Source organism: Takifugu flavidus, chromosome 22 (assembly GCF_003711565.1).
Source record: "Takifugu flavidus isolate HTHZ2018 chromosome 22, ASM371156v2, whole genome shotgun sequence".
Lineage (NCBI taxonomy): Eukaryota > Metazoa > Chordata > Actinopteri > Tetraodontiformes > Tetraodontidae > Takifugu > Takifugu flavidus.
Genome location: NC_079541.1, coordinates 1,157,049 through 1,174,222, shown reverse-complemented (window position 1 = coordinate 1,174,222; position 17,174 = coordinate 1,157,049). Strand labels below are relative to the sequence as shown.

General features: G+C 42.7%; 3 protein-coding genes and 1 long non-coding RNA gene across 5 annotated transcripts; 1 reads left to right on the top strand and 3 right to left on the bottom strand.

The window, feature by feature from the left end:
• On the bottom strand, positions 1 to 7,209 carry LOC130519372 (uncharacterized). The gene is made up of 5 exons (XR_008948294.1): positions 7,072 to 7,209; positions 5,888 to 6,030; positions 451 to 740; positions 220 to 287; positions 1 to 134 (listed from the first exon to the last, which is right to left on the bottom strand). It is a non-coding gene; the product is annotated as an uncharacterized LOC130519372 (long non-coding RNA).
• atxn10 (ataxin 10) lies at positions 1,070 to 4,871 on the top strand. 2 transcript variants are annotated; one of them, XM_057022674.1, is made up of 11 exons: positions 1,070 to 1,226; positions 1,478 to 1,663; positions 1,764 to 1,840; positions 1,923 to 2,019; positions 2,150 to 2,314; positions 2,389 to 2,469; positions 2,593 to 2,752; positions 2,852 to 2,960; positions 3,039 to 3,211; positions 3,672 to 3,735; positions 3,898 to 4,871. In XM_057022674.1, the coding sequence occupies exons 1-11, from the start codon at positions 1,099 to 1,101 to the stop codon at positions 4,080 to 4,082; spliced, it is 1,425 nt and encodes a 474-aa protein (XP_056878654.1). In that variant the 5' UTR covers positions 1,070 to 1,098; the 3' UTR covers positions 4,083 to 4,871. The 2 variants fall into 2 exon arrangements, with proteins under 2 accessions (XP_056878654.1, XP_056878655.1); XM_057022675.1 differs by lacking the exon at positions 3,898 to 4,871 and having other exon boundaries at positions 3,637 to 3,690.
• Positions 7,210 to 7,471: 262 nt separating the features above from the next.
• On the bottom strand, positions 7,472 to 9,172 carry LOC130519341 (transcription factor 7-like 1-B). Its single transcript, XM_057022707.1, has 5 exons — positions 8,997 to 9,172; positions 8,764 to 8,831; positions 8,478 to 8,640; positions 8,274 to 8,381; positions 7,472 to 8,138 (listed from the first exon to the last, which is right to left on the bottom strand). The coding sequence occupies exons 1-5, from the start codon at positions 9,108 to 9,110 to the stop codon at positions 7,707 to 7,709; spliced, it is 885 nt and encodes a 294-aa protein (XP_056878687.1). The 5' UTR covers positions 9,111 to 9,172; the 3' UTR covers positions 7,472 to 7,706.
• Positions 9,173 to 11,548: 2,376 nt separating this feature from the next.
• Positions 11,549 to 16,685, bottom strand: slc5a8 (solute carrier family 5 member 8). The gene is made up of 17 exons (XM_057022649.1): positions 16,362 to 16,685; positions 16,066 to 16,185; positions 15,584 to 15,649; positions 15,453 to 15,504; positions 15,279 to 15,346; positions 15,147 to 15,185; positions 14,942 to 15,057; positions 14,642 to 14,782; positions 14,422 to 14,551; positions 14,240 to 14,328; positions 14,046 to 14,155; positions 13,893 to 13,960; positions 13,737 to 13,823; positions 13,417 to 13,634; positions 12,866 to 12,969; positions 12,690 to 12,778; positions 11,549 to 12,611 (listed from the first exon to the last, which is right to left on the bottom strand). The coding sequence occupies exons 1-17, from the start codon at positions 16,590 to 16,592 to the stop codon at positions 12,483 to 12,485; spliced, it is 1,857 nt and encodes a 618-aa protein (XP_056878629.1). The 5' UTR covers positions 16,593 to 16,685; the 3' UTR covers positions 11,549 to 12,482.
• Between the last annotated feature and the right edge of the window lie 489 nt (positions 16,686 to 17,174).

Here is a 17,174-nt window from a genome sequence, read left to right as displayed (position 1 = left end):
CAATACAGCTGTGTCTATGATAGAAAAGCACTTATAAAAGGACTGGTGAAATAAAAGCAAACATGGACCTTTTTTTTGGTAAATCTAAGAGAGTTTCAAGCTCTGGTGGACACTGGTACACCTTTTCTCCATTCCTTCAAAAAAAGAAAAAGCAACAGTAAGGCGACATTAACACCAGCAGCTAGACTGACTTATTGGTATTGAAATTTTGGTACTTACAGATATCCAATTAAAGGTACTTTTGTGTGGACGCCAGTGGGAAGTGTTAAAACCAAGTAATCACCATCCTGTAGACAGAGCACCAGAAAATAAATGGTTTGAATATTCTGCCTTGCTATATTTGTTACGCTGTTATTAAATTGCTGTGATATTTTGTGGAATAATAATATATGTGCAGAATGAGATCTTGGTTAATATTCTTCCAAATATTGCAAAAGTCCTGTTCTTTACCAGTTGCTCTTTGATTGCTTCGTGAATGGGCGGTGGAGCTTGATGGTCGGTGTTTTGGTTCAGTAAATTAGACGAATTGGAAGGAGCCTCCTGGTCCAATGTTAAGCCAGGTGGCTCTTCTAAGACTGTTGGGTCAAATGTCCCTTTGTCTAATAATGTGGAAAAGATCTGTAGATCCTCATTGTTGGACTTCCGGGTGTTGTCATCATCTCTGGTGTCGTCTAGTATCTCATCCAACAGGTTAAGAAAAGCGTCCCCATCAACAGTCGCCAAATCCATCTCCTTTAAATCTAGTTAATAAAGAATAGCAGAAAAATTCTAATTTCATAAAATTTAAGCTTAGAAAGAAATTCTACAGCTTTTGATGTTCAGACCATTCTGCAGAGATTCGACTTTCAAAAGAACGATTTAAGAAGCTTTTATTGACAAACCCCCAAACTGAAATTCATACTCTGCATGGAGTGCTTTACAAAATGAGGACAGGACTAGTAAAAAGAATGGAAAGACGAATAAGTGAGATAGAGGACCACAAGGTGGCAGTACTGCCAACATGGATGCATAATGCCGTTAGAAGAAGAAGAAGAAGCCCCTTTAATAAATATTGACCAATAGCCTTTGAGAAAGCTACCGGAAGTACCGCCCACAGCAATGGCAGCGCCGGGTAACAATGTGGATGTCGAAGTTACTTTCAATCAAATTATAACTGAAAAACTGTGCCATGAACACTTGCAGGGTTTGAAAACGTTTACCACCGCATTACGGAACGATCAGTTCAGGTGATTATTTATTTATTGCGTTTTATCTTGATGAAATGAAGGCTAATGGCTTATTTGAGTATGTTTTCAAAACAACCACCTTACAGAACTCCTATTATCTGTAAATGTCCGGCTCCATCACTCCTGCTGTTGAGCTTCACCCGGACACGTTGTGGAAAAGCTCTGCTGCAGTTTTAAATATTAAACTCTGCAACAATGTAACGTTTTGTTGTTGTTGTTTCACTTGTTCTGCCCGTTTGGAATCGTCGCAGAGAGTCTGTGGCGGAGGAGACCTTCTCGGCTCTTTCTCGGGTCTTGTCCCGGTTGCAGGAGGATTTGCAGACCTCCATAGCTGAGGGGCGGAAGCCGCAGCCTGTCCTCCTGCAGCTGACAGCTGAGTGTTTCAGGTGTCAGAGGAATGCATGTGTGCAGAACACTCGCAACCAGGATGTGATCAGGTGCGGAACATGGCTGGTGGGGATGATTGGCCAATATTATCAATGGATAGCGATTATGTACTGCCTCTATTTTGTTAAATAGTGGGGTTTTTTTCCCTAGGAGGCTTGGTTTCATTAACATTTCTCTTAAACTCGTGAAACAACTTCTGTCTGCAAGCATGGATAGCAGATATGAACGTAAGTCTGAAAGGACAGAATTATACCCATTTTTTTTGTTTCACTTCAACTTTCTATGCTTAAATTAATGTTAATAATCCAGCTCTTCGCTGTGGGATCCAGTTCCTTGGAAACGTGGCTGCTGGAAACCAAATGTCCAAAGATGATGTTTGGCAACTGGTCCGACCAAATCTTTTCCTGTAAGTTTTACTTCACTGGTGGCGTCATGATAAAGTATCAAATCGCACTGTTTATGCGTCCTGTTTTAAAGAGCGTTTACTTGTTAAAGTGTCACTATCGTTATGAATTAACCCAGAAATGTGTGAACAGACAGCTGCTGAATGTCGATGACGTGAAGACGGTGGACTATGCCTCCATGGTCCTCCACACATGTCTGGATGAAGCCAAGGTTGAGGAGCTCTCTCAGTCCCAAAATATCCAGGTTGCTCTCAGGGTGATGGAGCTCTGCAAAACCCATCATGACCTGGATTGGACGTGAGTGTTACTTAATACAAGATAATTGCTATATTTGATTGATAGAGTTTATTGAAAAACATGTTTATTTGCAGCTTTCTTATTGCCATCCAACATTTCTTCAAATCGCCAGCACTGATGGAGAGGATGTACTGTGAGATGTGTCACAAAGACAGGTAAATGTGGCCTTAATCAATCATTTAGTGCAATTCTTTTCCAGAAAGTGAACATTGTGCTATTTCCACCAGCAACATTTCATCAAACTCAGGAGCGAAAGTTAAAGAATTTTTCTTTTGTAGAGTTTCCCTGTTGGAGTTGGTCTTAGCCCAAATAGAGATGAGTGGCTCGGACGAGTGTGGAGTTTCCCCCGGTGTGGCTCGCTTCCTGGCCGACTGCTTCCAGAACAGTTGTGGAGCTGTGCTGAAACTCTCTACGGATGCTTGTGCATCTGATGATGAGGTATGGAGGGCTCATTTGAGGGATGACCGATTTATTTCAGCTTTGTTCCACTTCTCCCTCCACTCATCCAGCTGTTCCAATTCCCTCTGGCTCCTGCAGGAGGCGCTGACAGTGATCACGCTCTTAAATGTGCTTTGTGAGATGACCTCAGGCAGCCGGCAATTTCTGTTTCTGCAGGATCGTCCTGAACTTCTAGCTGCCACTGTCGGTAGGTGAACAATGTGGATCAGCCAGAACAATAACAACCATCATTCGACTGAATAGTTGTGTGGGATTTTCTCCACAGAGCTTCTGGAGCAGGTGCACGCTGTTGGCAAAGTCAGGAAAAATGTTTTCAGTTCTGAGCAAAACTTCTCCTCCACCGGAGACTCTTCAGATTCTCCTGTCATCGGCTTCAAGGCCCGCCTGATCAGGCTGATAGGAAACCTATGTCATAAGAATCCCAACAACCAGAACAAGGTAAAAATGAAGAACGCTCTCACAGGGGGGCCGCGTCATACATAACTGATATGGGCCTTGTTGTTTTCCTCATGTCCAGCTGGGCTCTTCTCTTCACCTTTTAACATGCCGGTTGACTTTCAGGTCCGGATTTGATGCAGAGCTCTAGCGCCTGCACAATCAAGCTATCCTTTATGTGCACTTTTAGAAACCAATTTTAGTCAGACTAACATCATATTTTGGTTTTGTAGACCTAGTGACTGTTGATGGGGAAATTGTGCTTGGGAACAGCCACAACAACTTCTCCAAATATCAAAAAATCCACAATTTTAGGGTCATGCCATGTTGTGTGGCGCGTCCACTTGATGAGCTTTTTACCCCCAGTGATTTAAAAAGTTAGGGAACAGAAATGTTTCTAAAATGGAGCTGTTGGAAAACATCTACAGCCCAGGTGCTTATTGTTCTCTCCTGGTTCCTTGAGGTGAGAGAACTGGATGGGCTTCCACTCATCTTGGACAACTGCAACATCGACAGCAACAACCCATGTATCCTTTTTTATTTTTACGTGTTAGTCGCGCAAATAATGTTCACCAGCATCAACATTTTGGTTCTATTTTGTTGTTCTTTTCTATTTCTTCATTTATCGTCCTCCTTTTTGTTGTGAGGGCTTCATACAAGGATTTAAAGCCTTAACGGAACTCCTGTAGTTATCTGCCAGTGGGCCGTTTTTGCCATCAGGAACCTCCTGGAAGAGAACGCCCAGAACCAGGAGCTGGTGGCCAGCCTGAAGCGTGAAGGCCCTGTAGACTACTCCGCACTCAGAGAGTTGGGCTTTCAGGTGGAGGAGCGAGATGGAAGCCTGCTCCTCAAACCTGTCAGAAAAGACTCTTAAAAACTTAAAGAGCCATCACAAAGGCAGATGTCTTAACTCCTTGATTTAAGCCCCTTGGAATGTTTATTTTGGGGGGAGGAAGGTATTTGTGCATGCAGTAATCTGCACGTGAACATGAACTCTAGATGCTGGATGACCTGTCCTGCACCAATCTGGAAAGATCGATGGCCATAAGTGCTTTTTATTCAGCTGTTTCTCTTGTTACTGATGTGTAATTACTGAGTCCTGCATTCATGACCACATGAGGTTTAAGGTGATCTCAGTTTAGGAACGCACCGCAGGGGTCCTCCTTGGAAATAAACAGGGGCTTTGACTTATGTTTGGACCTGAGCCTGGGAACTGTCATGTTTGGGAGGCGGCTGCAGGGGTCAGGGTTTTATCCCAGACCAGTGGGCATTTCTGGTGATAACTGTCAGATGCTGCGATCAGTTCCGGTTGCTTTTGCTGCTTTGGAACATTCGTTCAGAGACGGGTAGCTACTTATTTTCCTGTGTCATCACATCAATCTTTTGAGCCATCAGGCTCATATTGGAGAATGAGGCGTCTGGCTGCTGCTCCGGTTGCTGGCTGAGCTGAACCGGCGTCGACACAATGCGGTGCTTTATGAACCGGCCCTCTCCCTGCTACTACTCCCTCGTGTGGTTCTGTTCTCCTGGAAAATGGTTTGGGAAGTTCTGCCTCTTTGGGTTTCAGTGTAACAAAGGCGCTTCTCCTTGGCCCGGGATCAATATTTCAACAACATTTCGTCGAAGTCTCTTAATAAATGTTATTTTTCTAACAAACACGTAACCCTTGAGTTCTGAATATTTCATCCTGACACAAGCACAATATTTATTGTAGTAAATGCGACCGAATCTATCTGGGGGATTCTAAGTAAAAAAAACGAAGCAGTAAAACCAACTTCTGACCCATTCAGTCAGCAGCAGAAGCGGCTTTGATGCTAATGGCTCAAATCTGAATTTAAAGAGCTGCGTGTCCGGCCAAGTCAACAGCTGCCAAACAACCAGCCTGTGTGGCTGCACAGATAGAACGATGAAATCTGTCACGCTCGCACACCCAGCAGTGACATGGTTCAGTCCAGTGGCCTTACGCCTACAGGTCAAAGGGACTGTTTTTATTAATATGTATGCAGTTCAAATATCTATACATCAGATCATCCACTCACTGCTTCAGACTCACACATGTAAACACAGGATTAAGCAGGAGCTGCAGTTCAACCCACATATATTACACAAATTTGCTTCTTGCAGCTTTGCCACCACATCTGTGCTCATCACAGACGCCTCAAATGCTGGCGAGAGAGTGACCCCGGGCAGCTGGCGCGGGCTGCAGGCCTGGCTGGAACCAGCAGCCAGCCGAGAAGAAGACGCAGAGGAAGACCAGGAAGGGAAGAGTAAATGAAACAGGAAATAAAATGACAGGAGGGACAACGAATCAAAAAACGGAAATAAAAAAGCAGAGAGAGATTAAAGGCAGGTCAGCATGAGGAGGAAGCAGGGCCAGGCCATGGTCGGGGGCCCCGTGGCCAGGCCAAGGTAGGGGGCCATGTGCGTGCATGTGGCTCTGCTGGAGCTGAGGCTGGGCCAGGTGTTTCTATATGTTGTATGCGTGAGGCTGTGAGCTGCATTATGTCGTGGCATGCATAAAAGGATTGGAGGTGACCCAGTGAGGTCCAGTTGCTACCAGGACCACAGCAGCGTGTGTACAGTTGGTGTGCCGGTCTGAACTGGACTGAGCTGAGCAGAGCTCAGCAATGTGAGTGAGTCTGTTTGTGTGGTGGCATGTACAACAGGATTAGGTTCTACCTGGAAAGGTGCAGGTGGTGCTGGACCCTCGCCAGCTGTTCCGTGAGGCTCTTGGCTTTGGTCTGCCTTTGACTCCTGTCCTTTTTGACCGCCTCTAGCTGTTGCCTCCACCCATCCAAGTCTGATGTGACCCTTTCCACGTCCTGTCCGCAGCGATGGAAAGACAGTGGGAAGAGAAGGTGAGCCCATCTTGCTAAACAACCCGACTTATGCCCTCATACAAGCCAAGTAACAGCGATTTCAATGGGAAGCAAAGGTTAAGTAGAAGAGGAAAATTACTCGAGCCAACCATCAGCGAGGCTGCAAAGGTCTAATTAATGTAAAGCGTCTAGATTAATCAGTGGGCTGATGGAAATGTACTCGTTTCCACCTCTCTCTCAGCATTGGTGTCGTGTATTTTTGTGTGTGTTTCTGTGCTCTGTGCACGTCCTCTCCTCTCCCCCTCCCTCTCCTCTCCTTCTGGAAAGCGCCTTGAAACAATTTTGATTGTATAAGACGCTATATAAATAAAGATTGATTTGATTTGATTGGTGTAGGCTCTCGGAGATCTCTCGGAGCCTCTCTTCATTTGGGCCTGACTGAGCCTGAGTTCTGCCTATTTGCAGGGTCTTCAGGTTGCTTTGATATTGAGATCTTGTCTCTAATTGCTCTTCCAACTCAGCAGCATCCCTGGAGAGTTACCAAGGAAGTTAAACGCAAAGAAATCATTACAACAAAGAGAAACCATTAAATGGGGAAACGATTCGGGCCCATTTTAATATATTCAAGTCAAACAGCAACTGGCCAAAAGCAAGAAAATGAAGAAAGAAGGGAAAATAGGCGCTTCGAGATAACGACTCAGACTTCAGTGTTAACTCCATAAAGTTAGCACTAGACCCGTTTTTGCATAATTTCAACAAAATTTCAGCCTACATTCACACATGACCAGAATATTTGTAGAAATGGTGCAATGAAACGATATTAACAGGTAGTATTAAAAGTCATAACGGCAACATAACAGATATTAGCGACATGCAGCACAACAGCAAAGTAGTAAAAAATAGCAGCCAATTCTCCAAAGAGACACAGAATAGTGCGATTGTGAAACGTTAGCAACAAAACTTAATTTAAAAAAAATATGAACCAGATAATTCCGCCTTTATTACATTAAAACCAACAGCATGATGGGACAGATCTGTTCTTACCTTCCACGTTAAATGGTCCGTTGGCGGGTGTACGTCATATGAAACGGTGGTGCGATCAGGTGTCATGGGAAAAAATCCGCCCTTCAATTTAGTGTTAGGGTTACTTTTCTTAATTAAATAAGCCAACTCCAACTCAATATAAAACCAAATGTGAGTGATATTTTTCATTAATTGAAAGTTACTATTTTCTGTTCGGTGATGAGCATCCCTGGTGCGGCCGTGTGATTTTATGTTTAGATTTCATCCGGCAGCGGTGTTTGTTTTTCCCTTGACACCTTGAACGCACCTAAACTATAAATTCCGCTGATCCATTTAAAGTCTTCACAATCGGTGCTGGTTTTAATTCTGTGTGAATCCTAGGTTACAATGCTACAAACACGGAAACACAAACTCGAACCACTCGACCGTAGGTCGCACATTAACGCGCGAAAATGTGCGCAACAGTGTCTGCAGGCTTTATTATTTTTAAAAAAATCATGCCAAACTTTTTCATCTTTGTTTTATTATCATATTAGTTGTTACAACCGCTGAATACAACAAACAGAAGTGCAGTTTCCTATCCTATTTTATCCTATCCTAACTGAACAGAACCTAACCCCCACCCCCCCAAGGTTTCTATGGTTTCTGCGTTCTCCTTATCCTAGATGAGGGAACTGCATGCATCCTTGTGGAGGGAACTGCATGTATCCCCCTTGTTGAGGGAACTGCATGTTCCCCCCTTGTTGAGGGAATTGCATGTTCCCCCCTTGTGCAGGGAACGGCATGTAGGGCCCTTGTTGAGGGAACGGCATGTATCCTCCTTGTTGAGGGAACGGCATGTAGGGCCCTTGCTGAGGACACCGCATGTATCCCTGCTGAGGATGCTGCAAGTATGCTTCTTGTGGTTGATAGTTTTGCATATAAGCTGCCGCTGTGTAACATGGCTGCATTGGTCCCATCTGACGACAATTTCCAAATATCATTTTTGGTTGTGCTGCTGTCTTTGTCCTCACAAAAGTTCCCTTTGGTGGAACTGGTGGAGGTCTTCGGATCATTTTGGGTGATCTGTCCCTTTTCCTTCTTTTACCCTGAACAAACACAAAGACATTCCATTTAAATCACACAATCATGTAGTTAAATCATTCAGGTGACAGTGATGTCCTCTTGAAAATGTACATATTAAATAGAATAGAATTGACTTCATGTGACCTACTCGTACTTACATAGTTAATTTTGTTGTTCCACCCAGGGTACCTCCGTTGGTGAAGGACTCTAAGCTTTTCAGCCTCAGTAAAATAAACGCCCTTCTCCTCTTTTGTCAATGTCCCCCACTGAGAACAGCAGACAAGAACAGACCAACCAAGATTCATATTATGGGATACATATTACAATCTACTCGTTATGTCTTCAAGAATCTAAAGTTTTACCATTTTGCCCAGCATTTGATTCACAGCACCACTTCCATGTTTCCAAAGTTCTGGATCAATAGCCGGTCTCAGTTGCTTCATAAAGAGCATGAACGCGTTTGGAGGCTTTTTGATGTAGGGTACTCCATCTCTTACCACTTGATGCTTTTTCTTAATTTTACATCTGTGGGACAAAAATGATTTTAAAATTAGCAGGAATCACTGTAAGCTTGGTAAACGACGTGATTGACAGCTTTAGAAATGGCTTCTTTTCATTAATGTAAATGTTGGAATTTTTAGTACTTACGCATATTCTTTCACAGGAATTTTTGTTTGGAAGCCAGTGGGAGGTTTTAAATCTAAGTCATCACCAGGCTGTAGAGAGATAACACAGACATTAAGGATTTAAATATTCTGTAATGGGATGTTTAATTTGCTGTTATTGATCTATTCTGACATTTTGTGAAGTCTGAATCATATCTCTGTCAATATTGTCCAATTCATTCCATAAAAGATTCCTTGTCTGACTTGGTTCTTTACCTGTTGCAGTTTCATGGTGCCGTGATTTAGAACGATATTTTGCATCGTGGTCTGTTGTTTGGAAGTGTTGTTGTCAGTTTGTCCGTCTGGGTTTAGAACCATTTTCACATTCATACCTGAGCATTGCAGCTCCTGTAAATCAAGTAAATCAAGAGTTGCAGTAGATTCTACTTTAACCAAATTTAAAAGCCTAGAAACTTTAACAAAGCTGCAAAATTCTAAACTGTTTTACAATCTCCACAGGAATTCTCCTTTCAAATGAATCTTTGAAACAGGCCCCTTACAATTCAGTACATTATATAGTTTGCTGACACATTTTGCATGGATCTAGGTATGTTTTAAATATTTAAGCATTTGTCTAATGTGAAAAGATCACAAAATTATGAAGTTTTAAACTATTTTGGCGTTTGCAACACATTTTGATCATAAATCTGTGTAGACCTTACATGATTATTAGTTGTTTGGGCCATCGAAGCAGATTCAGTTGTTAACGATCCTTTACTTTCTTTGCTCTGTAGTATATTTTATTTTACTACATAAAGTAGATTTATTCCCCTTTTATGTTTCTGCTTTTGAAGTTTAAAGCCAATTGTTTTGTTTAAATGCCTTAGAAGTTCAAAGGGTATTTTTTTTATTTTAAATACCTTAGAAGTTCAAAAGGTATTTTTTTATTTTAAATACCTTGAAGTTCAAAGGCTAATTTACACCCCAATAGTGGGCTTGATCTTTCAGTAATAAGATTAATGAACACTTCAAATAAAAAGGTCAAATAAAAGGTGTGAAGGGAAAAAAAGTGAGGTTTTGTTTTATTACCAGCATCAATTTTTAAACTCATAAAAGCAAAATGTATTGGCTTTACCCTCACGCCCTGAAGGAAATTGCTACAGATGGCAATGACTAATATATTTGATATCTGACACCATAAGTTGGAAAGGGCCAAGTCTGAAGATAAGATAAGATAGATAAGATACTTTGATTGTCAAGTCACTGCATGTTTTGAACATACAGATGAACTGAAATACCGTTTCTCTTCTCTCTAGCTTATTGTGCTTTAAAACTGAAATGTAAATTAAAAAATAATAGAATAACGTAAAATAAAACTATAAATAAGGCAAAAAAAAACAACCTAACCCTGACTGTCTTGGAGGTGTTGCCGCCAGCCCGTAGACTCTGTGGCCCCTCTGTACCCAGTTACACAGAGTGGTCTTGATTCCAAATTGTCCCATTTTGTTTATTAGCTGTTGGGAGATGATGGTGTTGAATGCTGAGCTAAAATCTAGGAACAATATTCAGACATAAGAGTCTTCAGAGTCCAGGTGTGTGAGGGCTGGGTGGAGAGCAGTTGAGATGGCTGATCCACTGAGGATAGTGGACCTGTTGGTCCTGTATGCAAACTGGAACGGATCATGGGGGATAATGGATGGTTGACGCTTCTTAGGAAACCTCCAATGGTGCCATTGATCATCACCTTAGTCTGTTTTAAAGGGTCAGTCATGTCGCTGTGTGTCAACAAGAGTATCACTGCAAGAAAATGGGGGTGTTTTAAGGCTTGTTACTTTTTAAATTTGCACTGTTAGGAGTTGCCGAGTGTTTCCCTCTCCCCTTCCTTCTGTTGCTTGTCTGTGTTTCCCTTGTCTGTTTACTTCCAGGCCGGGCAGGGCTGCTTCCAGGTTCTCTCCTGTCGGGCGATCTCCACACCTGGAACTCATCTCCAGCTAATCTTCCACACCTGCCTCCTGCTTTAAAGCCTGGTCCACTTTCCAATCATTGCCAATTTGTCGTTAACCCCGTGTGGTATAGCCTGGCTCCTAAAACGCTGAATGCAAGTTTGTTTCATTATTCCTGTTTCCAGTTCAGAACTGATTGTTCGTCTCTCGCTGCTTCCAGCACCACGTGGTTTTGCCCCGAACCAACGTTCAATAAATCTTAATTCCAACCTCACCCAGTCGTGTGTGTGTCTGCATTTGACTGTAACAATGAAAATGACGAGTCATCAAATAGCCAAGCTTAGATTTGAGCCTTTACTAAGCAAATTGGAGTTAGCACTATACACATTGCCTGTTGAAATAATACCACCCCACAGACTGATGGCAGAAGAGAGAAGCAGGGTGGAAGTCAACAGCACTCGACAGTGCAGAGAAACCTCCAAGAGTCCTCAAGACCAAATCCAAAATGAAGTGAGTGCACCGACCTTGACTTAAAGCACCATAGGCCAACTCAATGTGCGTGTTCTGTTTGGTTCAACTTGTTTTGGCCTGTTTATGGTGGGCTTTCAGTTGTTGGTGGTGAAGCTCACTCAGTTCCAACTTGTGCATTCATAGTTCAAAAAACAGACTGAAGAGAATTGTGTCTGCTTTTTTGTATATGTTCCTGTTTTCTGTTAGAATCAGTTTAGATGTTAGGGATTATATAATCATTAGCATGTGTAATAAAGATAAGCAGTCAGTTGACCCTTCCTTGACATGACTGCTGTTTGGATAATTGTAATCAGGGGAGGCAGTCAGGCTGAAAGTGTTAAACACCAGTCCAGACAAAAGGTTAAACACCCTTTGTAAATCTGGACAGCATAGTTTAGTGGTGTTGATAAGTTTGTCTGCAAGAAGAATGTGAACTTTGACCTGGCTATTTGGGAAACAGTTAAAAACAACAGAGCACCTCTTAATCATGACCACAGGACCGAGCATCAAACATCAGTAAAGGGTCGGTATCTAATATCAGTTTGCATTTATCCACCTCTGAATACACTTCATACTCACGTATCCCCGTTGTTGTGTACTGGGACTGTGGTGAATGACATCTGTGTTTGTCCGGGAGTTGTGGAGGTCCATGTGAGGTTGGCTGCTGTACTTAAGTTGCAGCCTTCCGTGGTCAGCGACAGAGGGCGGGCCATTACAGGAGGTGGCGGGTAGAACTGGGCTCCAATCCCCACCCACAGAGATAAAACCAGTCCAGACAAAAGGTTAAACACCCTTTGTAAATCTGGACAGCATAGTTTAGTGGTGTTGATAAGTTTGTCTGCAAGAAGAATGTGAACTTTGACCTGGCTATTTGGGAAACAGTTAAAAACAACAGAGAACAAGGACTGTGCTAGCATCCAGTGAACTGGAAGGAAGGAGAAGACAAGGTCATCCAAGCAGAAGACATCGGACTGGATTAGCATCAATAATTTGTATATGTGTTTCTATAAAAGACTGGGTCAAGGGATAGTTAGGTTGTCAGACTTCATGCCCTGACAATTGACTTTGTTGTTGTAGGGTTTTGAACTGGCCTGGAGCTCTGTAATATTTGTACCTTGGATTGATTCTATTTGCTAAATACATTTGGAAATTGGCATTTTCCTCCTTGAAGTCATTCAGAGAACACGGCAGTGACACACTTGAGAATATTGCGATCCAACATACCATAAAGTATGTTTAGAGTGAATGATTCTCTTTCATAAAAAATGTTTGCATTAAACCATGAAAAAAATATTCTTATAAAACAAAATTAGTGTGAGTTCATGTTGCTCTGTTGATCTCTGTCCAGGTCAGTGTCACAGAAGGCAGGATTAGACCCCCCGAGCGTCTTTTCTCTAGCCCCAACTGCCCTTTCGGGTTCTCCTGTGCATCTCTTGACCTTAAAGAGGTCAGAACACAAACATTTTCAGTGCCTGACATACTCCAGTATAGAAATTTTCATTGCTGGAGTACGTACTCTGTCATTAAAAGCCCTCACGGCATGATAGAGGCTTGTATCTTCTTTCTTTAACATCAGCCTGGACTCAACCTTCAACTTCCAGCCGCCTAAAATGCTCACAAAGGAGAGAATCAGTGACCATTATCACACTGATGCTGAGATGTGTCACTTGAAACATATCCACTGAAGTCTACCTGTCAGCAGGCTGACCAGTACTCCCACAACCACGGCTATTATGGTTCCGATGAGACTGAAGTAAAGGTAGGAAAGTGAGTACCAGGAATGTGCCAGCAGAACCCTGGAAGGAGCAGAAATGTGTGTTGGTGTGGAGAACAATCACTAGAATGAATCCAAATGAGTGCGGCTGGATCATTCATTTTTCAGGCAGGTGCAGCCGCGGCGCACAACTCCACTCACTGGCGAGAATTTGTGTTCCAACTCTATTTGTCTAGAACCAAATTAGTCCCGATGGTCCGCTTTGAGCAACATATTGGCCCTCTCTATGGGACGTTTGAGTGGCACGCTGAGGCTGTGATACTTTGTTTATATTTGATCTTATAATTATCCATTAAAATAATGTCATTGTGGTAAGAGTTTCACAGGCCCTTGAAAGCAGCACGGAATCCTTCCTTCTAGGACCGCACCTCTTAATCATGACCACAGGACCGAGCATCAAACATCAGTAAAGGGTCGGTATCTAATATCAGTTTGCATTTATCCACCTCTGAATACACTTCATACTCACGTATCCCCGTTGTTGTGTACTGGGACTGTGGTGAATGACATCTGTGTTTGTCCGGGAGTTGTGGAGGTCCATGTGAGGTTGCCTGCTGTACTTAAGTTGCAGCCTTCCGTGGTCAGCGACAGAGGGCGGGCCATTACAGGAGGTGGCGGGTAGAACTGGGCTCCAATCCCCACCCACAGAGATAAAACCAGTCCAGACAAAAGGCCGGTCAAAGCTCCCTTAAAGAATTTGTATCCAATAAATGTTAATTATTCATCAGTACATGGAGGAATGCCCAGTTAAGGTTTAAATAAAAAATAATGACCAACTAGAGGGCTTACTTTAGAGTTGGCAAATGGACAAATGATACCCAATGTAAACAGACCAAGTAAAGGACCTCCGATGATGCCAAATATGCTTATGGCTGCCTTAATGAAGAAGCAGAATTCAGAATTAAAAGCCAATAAAACACACAGGCATCAGCTTGTTTACTTTACCTGCAAAATCCCACCGAGAAGTGAGGCCAATCCAGCCATTCCTATGCATAAGACCCCATATAAGAGCGCTGCAAATAAGAGTAGTGCAGAAAACCAGTTGTCTTGAGTTGACAATATAGTTCATATCTGGCTGGACGTTTTGAGCCTACTTACTCATCCCTTTGGACATCCAGGACAGCTGTTTCTCACTCATGCTAGTGTACGGTCTGAGCAGGTCCTCGACTGTCACGGCAGCCAGTGCGTTGATGCTGGAAGACACCGTGCTGGGGTGGATTGACAACAAAAGCAGGCAGGGTTTAGAGTTCCATTTAAAATGGATACATCTATGAATAAAAGTAAAAATTAACCTGAGAGATCCACTGTAGGCCGCTGCAACAAACAGGCCAGGAAGTCCAGGATAGTCTCTTAAGATATCCATCACCAGATAGGGCATCAGCTTCAGAGAGGCGGGGGAGAAAAGGAAGCGGGAGGTGTGATGTGGTTTGGAACCTTTTACCCACAATTCTGACTGCTAATGATCTGGTCATACTTGATCAGGAGCAGAAACCAGCCCAGCTGTCCACGGGTCACAGTGCTTATAGACCGAGTACAGACACATTCCTGCAAACACTGAGCACAGCAAGATGAACAACAGTCCTAAGAGGTTAATGTAGAGAGATCTGGGAACAGAAGTGTGAAAGGGAAACAATTGTTGGGGGTGGGGAGTGTATAATATGTCTCTATGAGGACTGAAGGATCTCAGGACTCACAGTCTGGCCTGACTGATGCTCTTACAGGAGATGTACCTCTGAACCTGGGCCTGGTTGATCCCATAGATACTGGACCACACAAAGGTCCCACCAATGCTGATGGTCCAGAAAGTGTGTCTCCTCAGTGGGTTTGGGTCAAAGCTGGTGCCATGGTTGAAAAACACGACACAGAACAAGACATATGGACTGAAAAACTAACATGAAATGTGCTTTTAATTTTGTTTTCAATATTTCTGCAAAGGTTACTGGATAGTAGAATTGTCTGATCAGGGTCTCTCTCTTCGTGTGGCACATACTCACTCCCAAAAATTGAGTCTTCCTCCTTGTTCGGAATCTGAAATGATGGGAATGACCCCACCTTGTTGGTCCACAGACCTGATGATGACAGACAGGAAGCCTGCAAGCATGACGCTGAGCTGGAAGAGAGTTTGGGTTTAAAGTATATAATCCTTTGTGTATTTGTACTTTTTTTAAAATGTAAAGTGTGTTTGGATTGAATTGTCACCTGGAAGACATCCGTCCACACCACTGCCCTCAGACCCCCCTGAAACAGGAATAAATGTCTCTTATGGATACAGAAAAATCAATTCTAGTCTCCCTAGCATGAATGAGCTAGGTGAAGTGTTTCTTAACACACCATGGTGCAATAAAAGGTGCAAACCAGACCAGTGGAGATAACTGCACCCCACAGGTCCATACCAGTTACTGCAGAGAGAGGGTGGGGGGAGGACATGGTCGGTCGTGTACAGCTATAAGTGCCCTAATGGAGGAATGTTAAACGGATCCTTCCAGAGTGAATGAAACAACATACCTTGGTTTAAAGCCAGAGCTGGGGCATAAATGACGATCCCGGTGTAGAGGATCTGCAGCAGACAGAGATTAGCGAACCACCGGTGGCACCTTATGCCTCAGAGAACCTGTCAATGCTGCTTTTTTACTCACTGTCTGAACAATGAAGAGCACAGTCCCCAGCAGACGGGTTGCTCGGCTGAAACGCAGCTCCAGATACTTCAGACACAAAAGAACATTCAATGCGAAAGGTCAGTGTCAGGAAGCGCAGCGATGTTAGATGTTCTAAGAAGCACTCATCGAATCACACTGATGCAGCAGATTGGCTTAAATACTACTTTAACTGAACTGTGGTCCACTAAGTATCAGCATTTTAATTAAATACAGTACACACATATTTATATATATAAGTCTAAATTTAAGTTGGGATCAAAGTTCATTTTGGACTGAACTAAACTACTGATATTGTCTTATTTTAATATTAAAGAATAAATAGAATGTAAATATGGTATTTATTCTTCCCAATTAAACTGCAGAACATTTAAAAAAATTTAAAAAAAGCTTTGAAAACATATTTTAATTTTTTTAAATATTTTTGCCAGGCATCCTCTGATTAAAACCCAAACTATCCTCACCTCATATGTGCTGGTGATGGCCAGCCTGTAAAAGACTGGGAGAAAGACCTCTGACGTCACCACCATCGTTATCACATATGAGACGCCATAGAAGACGATATTGGCCCCGTATCGGTAGACCTATGAAAGACAAATGCAGTTGGTTGATTTTCATATTCAACTCTTATTTTTTAGTATTTAAATTGGCAGTTAGATCAAAATAAACACTGATCGATGTCAAGAAAAATGTTCAACATGGTACCTGATAATTTGGCTGAATTGTGTATATTAAATATACAAATGATATGTACTCTTACCTCGGCTGGGTTGGACAGCACGGTGATGGCCGACATGAAGCTGGCGGTCAGGGACAGAGAGACAGGCAGAGCGGTCAGTCTTCGGCCTCCCGTTAAGAAATCAGATGAACTTCTCTGGCCCCTGTCCGCCCAAGCATAGTAGACCCCAACTGCAGCAGAAACCAGGAGCATAACGGCAAATACCACATAGTCGGCTGCTGCAAAGGAACCAACCCCAGCGTTCCCTGACATTTTGGTGTCAGTGCGACCAAAATATAAAATCAAATTAGAGAAACTTCTGTGTAGATCCTCTCTAAATGAACACTGGTGATATCTGACACTGCCTTTTAGTCAAGAGCAGGGCGGCAGTCCTGAAACCTTTTATTTTTGTGTGTGTGTGTGTGTGTGTTGTGTTGTGTGTGTGGAGGAGAGAGAGAGAGAGAGAGAGAGAGAGAGAGAGAGAGAGAGAGAGAGAGAGAGAGAGGAGAGAGAGAGAGAGGAGAGAGAGAGGGGCAAGGACAGAGATTTTCTGGAAAGTTGAAGTAATGTGACTTCCAACAATTTTAATTGAAATTTTCACCTGATTCACATTTAGACACTGTTTAAATAATGAGCAGTTTTACGCTAAAGTAACACATTTATACAAAAAACGTGAGTCAGGTGGGTAAGCGTTCGGCCACTTGGTCAATTTTTGTTCTGTGTGTTTGTTTCTTGTGTTTTTTAAATACTTGTCTTATGTCAACATTAGTATTTTAACATTAACTATTTGCAAGTATAGATCAAGAAGGAAGTTAAACAATAGACAAAACCGGAAGTTAAAAGGGATTTCTCTCT

What these genes read in the sequence shown, in the direction of transcription:
- slc5a8 (XM_057022649.1), bottom strand. Translation starts at nt 16,592, where the DNA reads ATGTCAGGGAACGCTGGGGTTGGTTCCTTTGCAGCAGCCGACTATGTG. An exon ending in AGCTCTGGCTTTAAACCAAG is followed by an intron (nt 15,347 to 15,452) that starts GTATGTTGTTTC and finishes CTCTCTCTGCAG; the next exon opens with TAACTGGTATGGACCTGTGG. An exon ending in GGAAGACTCAATTTTTGGGA is followed by an intron (nt 14,783 to 14,941) that starts GTGAGTATGTGC and finishes CCATGGCACCAG; the next exon opens with CTTTGACCCAAACCCACTGA.
- atxn10 (XM_057022674.1), top strand. Translation starts at nt 1,099, where the DNA reads ATGGCAGCGCCGGGTAACAATGTGGATGTCGAAGTTACTTTCAATCAA. An exon ending in CGCAACCAGGATGTGATCAG is followed by an intron (nt 1,664 to 1,763) that starts GTGCGGAACATG and finishes TTTTTTCCCTAG; the next exon opens with GAGGCTTGGTTTCATTAACA. An exon ending in CTTGTGCATCTGATGATGAG is followed by an intron (nt 2,753 to 2,851) that starts GTATGGAGGGCT and finishes TGGCTCCTGCAG; the next exon opens with GAGGCGCTGACAGTGATCAC.
- LOC130519341 (XM_057022707.1), bottom strand. Translation starts at nt 9,110, where the DNA reads ATGAATGTGAAAATGGTTCTAAACCCAGACGGACAAACTGACAACAAC. An exon ending in GCACCATGAAACTGCAACAG is followed by an intron (nt 8,832 to 8,996) that starts GTAAAGAACCAA and finishes ATCTCTCTACAG; the next exon opens with CCTGGTGATGACTTAGATTT. An exon ending in ATTCCTGTGAAAGAATATGC is followed by an intron (nt 8,641 to 8,763) that starts GTAAGTACTAAA and finishes TTTGTCCCACAG; the next exon opens with ATGTAAAATTAAGAAAAAGC.